The sequence below is a fragment of the Raphanus sativus genome, chromosome 2 (genome assembly GCF_000801105.2).
Source record: "Raphanus sativus cultivar WK10039 chromosome 2, ASM80110v3, whole genome shotgun sequence".
NCBI lineage: Eukaryota > Viridiplantae > Streptophyta > Magnoliopsida > Brassicales > Brassicaceae > Raphanus > Raphanus sativus.
In genome coordinates, this window is record NC_079512.1 from 12,982,580 (window position 1) to 12,993,202 (window position 10,623).

The 10,623-nt window shown below is 36.0% G+C and overlaps 2 protein-coding genes across 2 annotated transcripts; both read left to right on the plus strand.

Annotated features, from left to right (window-relative positions):
- Positions 1-6,372: 6,372 nt before the first annotated feature.
- Positions 6,373-7,697, plus strand: LOC130508547 (uncharacterized). Its single transcript, XM_057004109.1, has 2 exons — positions 6,373-6,972; positions 7,071-7,697. The coding sequence occupies exons 1-2, from the start codon at positions 6,757-6,759 to the stop codon at positions 7,695-7,697; spliced, it is 843 nt and encodes a 280-aa protein (XP_056860089.1). The 5' UTR covers positions 6,373-6,756.
- Positions 7,698-7,908: 211 nt separating this feature from the next.
- Positions 7,909-9,707, plus strand: LOC108830744 (uncharacterized). Its single transcript, XM_057004110.1, has 2 exons — positions 7,909-8,866; positions 9,547-9,707. The coding sequence occupies exons 1-2, from the start codon at positions 7,909-7,911 to the stop codon at positions 9,705-9,707; spliced, it is 1,119 nt and encodes a 372-aa protein (XP_056860090.1).
- The last annotated feature ends 916 nt before the right edge of the window (positions 9,708-10,623 follow it).

Genomic DNA, 10,623 nt, shown 5'->3' on the forward strand with positions numbered 1-10,623 from the left:
TTAAACTTGATGATCTAATGATTGAGTTGACGAGGAAAAGAGGCGGTGTTTTTGGAAAAACTAGATCAGGTATCAAATATGCCTCTCCAGATATGAAATATATATTTTTAATTTCATTGTAAATATGGTTGAAACAGAAAGTCACCTCAAAAATGGTCTTCTATTTTAATAGTATAGACTAGATTTTGACCCGCGCTTTTAAAGCGCGGGTTTATGTTTGGTAAAATTTTTATATAATCACATTTATATAATCCGTCTTGTATATGCATTTATATAATCCGTCTCATATATGTGTTTTATATCCGCGTTTATGTTCGGTTAAAACTATATTGTACATGTATTTTTAGGTTTTTGATTTTGAATTAGATATTTTAAATATAAATCAATATAACAGTTTTATAGTTTTGATCAGTGTTTTGAAACCCGACTCGGACCTGCGGTTGAACGAATTACCGGTTGGTAACCCGGTATTTTTAATATTGTGATTTTTTTCTAATGATAAGACAAATTCGGTGATAATAAGTTGAAAATTTGTTTAAATATATTTATATTTTTCAAAATCGTTTTAAATGATAATGATTGTTCTCAAAATTAATAATTTTACAATTAGAAAACCGGTGGTTAATGACAGTATCAAACATGGAAATAATCAATACATTATCAAACAGAGAAATAATCGCAGACCAAAATTAAATTAGGAAACCGGTGATTAATGACAAACCAAAAAATAATTAAGAAGAAACTGGCGTAAAACATCTGGAATACCCTTAATGAATACAAAGGAAGGCTCCTTAGTAGGGGTAAAAAGAGTAAAAATCTAAATGTGCTTGTACTTTAATAATATAGATAATCGATGCAGTATCAAACAGAGAAATAATCACAGACCGAAATTAAATTAGGAAACCGGTGATTAATGACAAACCAAAAAATAATTAAGAAGAAACTGGCGTAAAACGTCAAGAATATCCTTAATGAATACAAAGGAAATGCTCCTTAGTAGGGGTAAAAAGAGTAAAAATTCAAATGTGCTTGTACTTTAATAGTATAGATGTCACTCAATGTGCATTTCCCTAATTTGAGCTCCTCTTAGATATATTGAACTAATTCTCTCTTATATATTTCACTTTCATTAACTTATTAATTAATAAGGATCTGTACACAATGTTACTTGGAAAATAGTTTTCTTTGTGGCAGGATGTTTAGAAAAGTATAGATTTTTTTTGTCAACATAAAAAAGTATAGATATACATATTAAAGATAAATGATAGAGTATGTTGTACGGAAAATGGTGGTACTTGCCTATTTGGTAAACATACTAAATCTATTAACTATTTTGAGACTTTACAATAACTTATTTTGCACTAATCTATAACTGCACTGGAAATCATAAACTAAGAAAAAGCGTTTTGATTGACTAAGAAAAAGCGTTTTGATTGACTAGTATGGAGCTTAGGACTAGTCTTCTTTTGTTATCTTGTTGGTCTGATCTCTGTATGAAACTTGTTACTTTTATGGCTTTATATATATATGGAACTTAAGTTTAAGTTTGATATGGTCGCTTGTTACTTTTATTATAGCTTGTTGTCACTAAAACTGTTACTATTACTTAAGTTTAAGTCTGATTATGATTATATTCAATGTTTTGCAGATGATTAAAAGATGGATATTGGAAGATGAGGATGGTGATTATGACGATGAGCTTGGTTTGTTTGATGTGGCTACTGAGAGAGTGAGTCATCGAACAGATAGAGGAGCAGGATGGCGTTATGTTCAACAGCTTATGTATGAATCTGATCAGCAGTGCTATGACATTCTTCGGATGCATCAGAGAACTTTTAAAGCTTTGTGTAAGTTGCTAACTGAGCAATATGGATTGAAAGAGTCTCACAATGTCTACCTTGAGGAATCTGTTGCAATGTTTCTTGAGGTTGTTGGTCAAGATAAGACTAAGCGGGTTATTGCTTCAAGGTATCAAAGATCATTGGATACGGTACAAAGAAAGCTTGATGATGTCTTGAGTGCTCTTCTCAAGTTTGCAGCAGATACACTAAGACCACAAGAAGGCGAGTTTGAAAGAGTAAGTCCTGTTGTGAGGAATGATCGTCAGTATTGGCCTCATTTCAAAGATTGTGTCGGAGCACTTGATGGAACGCATGTCCCGGTTCGTCCTCCAAGTCAGAATGCAGAAGCCTATAATGGTAGAAAAGGAGTTACAATGAATGTTCTTGCTATATGTAACTTCGATATGAAGTTCATATATGCATATGTCGGAGTACCTGGTAGAGCACATGATTCAAAGGTCTTGACTCATTGTGCGAGGAATGAGGCTTCTTTCCCACATCCTCCTCCTGGAAAGTACTACTTAGTTGATTCCGGATACTCGACCAGGACAGGGTATCTTGGTCCGCATCGTAATATGCGATATCATATTCCTCAATTTCAGAGAGGAGGACCACCAGTTAGTGCACAAGAGCTGTTTAACAAAAGGCATTCAAGTCTGCGATCATACATTGAGAGGACATTTGGAGTATGGAAAGCAAAATGGAGGATTTTGGACCGTAAGCATCCAAAGTATGGTCTGGTCAAGTGGATTAAGTTGGTGACAGCGACGATGGCGTTACACAACTTCATACGTGATTCACATCGGGATGATCAAGATTTTTTAGAATGGGAAAATGTTGATGTTGGAGTAGAAGAAGAAGAAGAAGGTGATGATGATGATGGTGGTGGACATATTGAATATGAACCGAGAGGTGATACAGTAATGGAGGCTTTGCATGATAATATCACAAATGGATTTGGTAGAGGTCGTTTACCATACTAAATCATGTTTTAGTTAATGATTTGGTTTTTTTTGTAAGACTTGCTGTAATATTTTTTTTATCAACCAACTTAATTTCATATTTCTTTTATCTGTAAAACATATTTGCCTTATTTGTTTGAATTGATAATTTCGAAAATTAAATGTATGATTTTATCATATTTACTTCCGTATAATTTTTTAATATGATTGATTATGATTATAAAGTAGTTTGATGTATTATTTTTATTTTTATTTAGCTTATGATTTGTGACATCAAATATTTTTATATTTGACCAAAAATTTATTAGCAATTAAACATAATATTCTTATGGATGTAAATATATTTAAACTACATTTTATTTGTTTAAAATATAATTTTACAAATTTTTTAAAATAAAATATGAATAAATGAAAATAGTCGCAGCGTCAACCAAAGGAACAACCTAAAACAGCGTCATGCGTCGGCGTCCTGCGGCTGCATCAATTTCCTGCGTCTTCGAAACGAACAACAATCAGCGTCGGCGTCGGTGTCGGCGTCAGCGTCGGCGTCTATAAAACGAACATCAGATTAAACGAGTTTGACGCAGCCGCTGACGCCGACGCCGACGCCGACGCTGACGCTGAAACCGGCGGCAACTAAACGAACAGGGCTCACCTTGATCTTTCCCGGTCATCTTGATCTAGATCATCCAAACATTTAAGCTCGTCACCCAATAGATCATTTTCATCTATCAACATTAACTCATTACAGTTGACAACATCTTGCATATCCTCATCAGCTGGTTGCTCATCATTCAGCCGGTCATCTTCATTGAGAGCATCTGTTTTAAGTGGATCACTAGATCTTGACCCGCCCGTTCGGGCGGGTATTTATTTTAAAATTTTATTTTTTTAAAAAATTAAATGATGTATTTGTAGTATTTAAATATAAATTTAGATTGAAAATTAGTCTCTGTAGTTATAATAAAAGTTTAATAAAATTGTTTGATATAAAATTTAAATTTTCTAATTAAAATAATATAGAAGTGGATCATAATTTTTTTCAATTTCAAAATCTTACCATCCCTTAAAAACAAAGAAAATTAATTTATAAATACATAAAATATATAAACATATTTGGAACTATAGTTTCTACTAAAATAAATTTTGTTAATAATATTCTTGCGTCGTTTTTGTTTATTTCTAGAGCTTGACCCATGATCGTATAAATATTCGATTTCACTTTAATTTTTTCCTTTGTACTAATGGTGTACTATATATATATATGGATTATAATTAATTGGGTTTAAAAGGTCTGGTTTATAAATGATTGATTTCAGTTGGTATACTACTGGTTTTGAAGACAATGATTTTGTGTGATTCAGTTACATCAAAATACGTGTAAATTTGTAATATTAATTTATATGAGAATGGGATAAATTTGTAATATCAATTTATATGAGAATGGGCTGGTCATGGGCTGTTGTTAAGCGACAAAAAACTTCTTAATAATGTATTAAAGAAATAATCTTAACGACAGTGGCATTTTATGTAATTTTATGGAAAATCCATGGTTAAATACTAGTTGTACTTTAGTAGATTAGATAGGAAGGAATGAGATCATCTGCTGCGGCCTTTTATTCATCACGTGAACTAAGAGCACCATATCCGGAGAATGGCCTAAATGTTACATTGTTACCATTAATACCAGTATGCTCAGCCTTGCTCTTCAGCTTAGCATCAAAGGTATTCGAGCTCTCTTCTACTGATTGAGGCTTAGCAGCCATAAGAGCTGGCCCTGTTCCCGACTCCTTGTAAGCAACCGTATCCTTCACACCTTGATCATTAATCGTCAGAGGCTTTAGTTGTTTCTCTTTCCTCACCGAGTCCTTGTTAAAAGCTTGATACCTTCCTCCGGGGGCATGATACAGACGTAAGCATAAGGTTTGTACCATGTGTCTCTTGGATTACTATCTCATTGTACACAAGATGAATGAGAGGATCGCTGAACCCAAGAGTATGAACTAGTTTCTTCTTTGAAAGACTTAGAAGTTTCTTCTTTGAACGTCAGTCTTCCTCTAGCGTTGTTGAAGCAGACACATCATTTTAATGTTAAAGACAAAGGAAAGGGAAAAATGAATATATTAGTTGATTATCAAAAAATAAGAGACTTTTCTTTGTATATATTCCATTTATCAAACCAGAGATGGTATGAAAAACAAACATGAATAGAACAATCAATGTACTAGAAGCACCTAACCATACATGAATAGAACAATTAATGTATTAGATGTTCCTGTGAAAAGATTTTGCTGTTTTATCCAATGAATCAGACGATAAATTTTCAGAACGGAATAATATTTTGTTTTGTAAAAATTGTGAGTGTATATGAGGGATGCATCTTACTATCCTTTGTATATTGGTGGAAGAATTGAAGTAGTTGTCATGGGTAGAAATAGCAAAACTAAAAAACATAAAAAGGTTTTCTGTAATTCTTGGAAAGTTTGAGGAAACGGTCCGAATAATACAAAAAAAAAACAAATAAGTGCTGTTCGTTTGGTCCACGCAGGTCCGGCGTCAGCGTCTGCGACAATGCTTTTCGTATAACGCTTGTTCGTTTCGTCGACGCAGGGATCGGCGTCCAGCGTCCAGCGTCAGACGCAGCGTCCAGCGTCAGACGCCGAAAAAACAGCGTCAGCGTCAAAAAATCTGCGTTTTCTTACCTTATTTACAATTTTACCCTTAACCTAATTCATTATTTACAAAAAAAACCTAACATATGACGCAGCCGCTACTCTTCTCCTCCATTTAACGCTTCTCACAGACCTCTTCTCACAGACCTCTAGATCTCCATCTCTCTCTCTCCATCTCGTGCTCTCTCCCCATCTCGAGCTCTCTCTCCATCTCGTGCTCTCTCCATCTCTCCATCTAGTGCTCTCTCCATCTCTCCATCTCTCCATCTCGTGCTCTCTCTCTCTCTCTCTCCATCTCGAGCTCACTCTTCATCACTCCATCTGGAAACCAACGGGACTCACCTCTTCATTCTGTTCAGACCCCTCAGGCTCTCACTCTCTCACTCTCTGCCAAGCTCTCGACGACCCTCTTAGCACTCTCTCAAGGTGTCATCACTCTCAAATATTAACTTGTTGATGATGTATTGAGTTTGGTCTTGTCTGAACTTGTTGATGATGTATTGAGTATTAAAGTTTGTTCCTTTTCTGTTTTTTTTTTGCAGGTGCTCTCTTCTCAAGCTCACACTCATCAGCTCTCTCTTTCTCTCCCCGTCAAACATCTCTCGAGGTCTGTTGTTTTGTTCTGTTTGTAAAGTTGTTGTTGTTTTGTAGTATTTCTGTTTGATGAGTTGAATGGACTCTTACGTGAACTGTTAATGTTCACTCAGACTCTCTCTCTCTCTCTCTCTCAAGCATTACTCAGCTCTCTCTCTCAAGCTCACACTCTTGTAAGGTTCCTCTCTGAGTTACATGTGTTGTGTTTTTGATTCTTGTAACACAGGTCTTCAGTTTACTCAAGACTCGTTTTGAAGTTGTGGTTGCTTCTTGCACTTAAAGTTTGTGATACGTACTCGTGTGATGTGAAATTATACATGACAGATATTTTTTTTTTGCAGGCTCACACTTAACCTCACACTCTCAAGCTCACTCTCTGACGTTGTTCCTCTCACTTCTTAAGATGGCAAAAGATGTAAGGCTCTCTCACATTAGTCTTTCTTTATTCACGTGGAGTTGCTTTAGTTTAAGATGGAACTGTCTGGTTGTCTGGAACTGTCTTTAGGTTGTATGGAACTGTCTTTAGGTCTGTGTTTGAGAATATACTTATCTCTTGCCTGTTCTTTTGTGTTTAAGTTTTATTGAGAATTGTTTGGTGTGTTTTAGACCTGGACTCCCGAGGAAACTAGGTATTTTTTTCAACTGTACGCGGAAGAGAGAAGAAAAGGAAATAAGAGTGCTACATGCATGAATAAAGTAGGGAAAAAGAACATCATGGATGCATTTGAGCTGAGGTTTAAGAAGGGATTTTCCGATTGGAAGAGGGACTTTAAGAACAAGTACGACACCAGTAGGAAGAAATACATCAAGATTAAGGCGCTGACTCAAAACAGGACATGGCTTGGGTATGACCACATGGGAAGAATTCTCATGTCAGATGATTGGTGGAATGAACGTGAAAAGGTCAGTTACACATTCTCTTATGTGAACTTAGTTGTTAAGTGATTATTGCTTTTTTTTGTATGCTTGTGACTGATCATTGCTTTTTTTTTGTTATACAGGAGTGTCCTGGGATTAGAAAATCCGCGTGCAAAGAGATTGACAACATGGATATGTATGAAGCAGAATTTGGTGGCGTAGTAATAACTGGAGCTGAAGGATGGAGTGCTCAACATGGAGAAGCAAGTTTGAACTCTAGAGTGGGTGGAGATGATGGTGATGAGGAAGCTGATTCTCAGCCAGCAGCAGAACCTCAAGCATTGGAGACAGAAACTCAGCCACCAGCTCAGACACAAACCCAACGCCAAACTCAGCCAGCAGCTCAGACTCATTCCGGCGGAAGTTCAAGAGCAAAAAGAAGGCGTAAGGAGAAAGACATGGTTGTAGAAGCTTGTGACAAAAGGACTGATGCTATCGTGGTGAAGAATAGGATAGCGGAGCAGATGTTGGAGCGTGAAGAGAGACAGAGAGTGGAGCGTGAAGAGAGACAGAGAGTGATCTCCATTGAGAATGTGCTAGAGATTTTGTCTGCACTTCCCGGAGTGGAAGAGTGGTCGCCATTGTATGAAGCAGCAATGGAACTGCTTATAGATAGTGAAGAGAACCGTAGGGCCTTTGTTACAATGAAAACAGATGAAGCTAAAATTAAATTTCTAGAGCTTAGGACTAAGAAAAAGCGTTTTAATTGACTAGTATGGAGCTTAGGACTAGTCTTCTTTTGTTATCTTGTTGGTCTGATCTCTGTATGAAACTTGTTACTTTTATGGCTTTATATATATATGGAACTTAAGTTTAAGTTTGATATGGTCGCTTGTTACTTTTATTATAGCTTGTTGTCACTAAAACTGTTACTATTACTTAAGTTTAAGTCTGATTATGATTATATTCAATGTTTTGCAGATGATTAAAAGATGGATATTGGAAGATGAGGATGGTGATTATGACGATGAGCTTGGTTTGTTTGATGTGGCTACTGAGAGAGTGAGTCATCGAACAGATAGAGGAGCAGGATGGCGTTATGTTCAACAGCTTATGTATGAATCTGATCAGCAGTGCTATGACATTCTTCGGATGCATCAGAGAACTTTTAAAGCTTTGTGTAAGTTGCTAACTGAGCAATATGGATTGAAAGAGTCTCACAATGTCTACCTTGAGGAATCTGTTGCAATGTTTCTTGAGGTTGTTGGTCAAGATAAGACTAAGCGGGTTATTGCTTCAAGGTATCAAAGATCATTGGATACGGTACAAAGAAAGCTTGATGATGTCTTGAGTGCTCTTCTCAAGTTTGCAGCAGATACACTAAGACCACAAGAAGGCGAGTTTGAAAGAGTAAGTCCTGTTGTGAGGAATGATCGTCAGTATTGGCCTCATTTCAAAGATTGTGTCGGAGCACTTGATGGAACGCATGTCCCGGTTCGTCCTCCAAGTCAGAATGCAGAAGCCTATAATGGTAGAAAAGGAGTTACAATGAATGTTCTTGCTATATGTAACTTCGATATGAAGTTCATATATGCATATGTCGGAGTACCTGGTAGAGCACATGATTCAAAGGTCTTGACTCATTGTGCGAGGAATGAGGCTTCTTTCCCACATCCTCCTCCTGGAAAGTACTACTTAGTTGATTCCGGATACTCGACCAGGACAGGGTATCTTGGTCCGCATCGTAATATGCGATATCATATTCCTCAATTTCAGAGAGGAGGACCACCAGTTAGTGCACGAGAGCTGTTTAACAAAAGGCATTCAAGTCTGCGATCATACATTGAGAGGACATTTGGAGTATGGAAAGCAAAATGGAGGATTTTGGACCGTAAGCATCCAAAGTATGGTCTGGTCAAGTGGATTAAGGTGCCGACTGGTTTTCCCGCTACCACCCGCAAACGCAGCTTTTGCGGTTTATAGCGGTTGTTGGCGTTTCGAAACAATCACAGAAAACGCTACAAATCGCTTCAAACCGCTCCGAACCTCTTAAAATCAAAAGCTGGTTCCAGCTAGCGTTTGCGGTTGCGGGCGGTTGCGGGAGGGTAAATTTTTTTTCTTTAAAAACAGAATAAATAAAAATAATACTAAAAATATCCAATAAAAATTTTCAATTGAAATAATAGAAATTGTAAAATGTATTCATATTATATTTCAATTTATATTATAAAATTCAAAACTAAAATATTTTCTATAAATTTTTAAATTGAATAATATGATTTTATAAATATAAATTTTATATTTATCATATTATTATGATTTTTAATATTTTTATAATTACATAAAATGTAAATATTGTTAAATTATTATTTAACAGATGTTGCGTTTTGTAGTTTACCAGTCATAAGAGTCCCGCAAACGCAACAATTTCTAACAGCTATACCAGTCGTACAAATCTCTAAAAAACGCTTAAAATCGCAACCACCCGCACCCGCAAACTCCCGCAACCGCAACCGCAACCGCTGCGGTTACACCAGTCAGGCCCTAAGTTGGTGACAGCGACGATGGCGTTACACAACTTCATACGTGATTCACATCGGGATGATCAAGATTTTTTAGAATGGGAAAATGTTGATGTTGGAGTAGAAGAAGAAGAAGAAGAAGGTGATGATGATGATGGTGGTGGACATATTGAATATGAACCGAGAGGTGATACAGTAATGGAGGCTTTGCATGATAATATCACAAATGGATTTGGTAGAGGTCGTTTACCATACTAAATCATGTTTTAGTTAATGATTTGGTTTTTTTTGTAAGACTTGCTGTAATATTTTTTTTTATCAACCAACTTAATTTCATATTTCTTTTATCTGTAAAACATATTTGCCTTATTTGTTTGAATTGATAATTTCGAAAATTAAATGTATGATTTTATCATATTTACTTCCGTATAATTTTTAATATGATTGATTATGATTATAAAGTAGTTTGATGTATTATTTTTATTTTTATTTAGCTTATGATTTGTGACATCAAATATTTTTATATTTGACCAAAAATTTATTAGCAATTAAACATAATATTCTTATGGATGTAAATATATTTAAACTACATTTTATTTGTTTAAAATATAATTTTACAAATTTTTAAAAATAAAATATGAATAAATGAAAATAGTCGCAGCGTTAACCAAAGGAACAACCTAAAACAGCGTCATGCGTCGGCGTCCTGCGGCTGCATCAATTTCCTGCGTCTTCGAAACGAACAACAATCAGCGTCGGCGTCGGTGTCGGCGTCAGCGTCGGCGTCTATAAAACGAACATCAGATTAAACGAGTTTGACGCAGCCGCTGACGCCGACGCCGACGCCGACGCTGACGCTGAAACCGGCGGCAACCAAACGAACAGGGCTCACCTTGATCTTTCCCGGTCATCTTGATCTAGATCATCCAAACATTTAAGCTCGTCACCCAATAGATCATTTTCATCTATCAACATTAACTCATTACAGTTGACAACATCTTGCATATCCTCATCAGCTGGTTGCTCATCATTCAGCCGGTCATCTTCATTGAGAGCATCTGTTTTAAGTGGATCACTAGATCTTGACCCGCCCGTTCGGGCGGGTATTTATTTTAAAATTTTATTTTTTTAAAATTAAATGATGTATTTGTAGTATTTAAATATAAATTTAGAT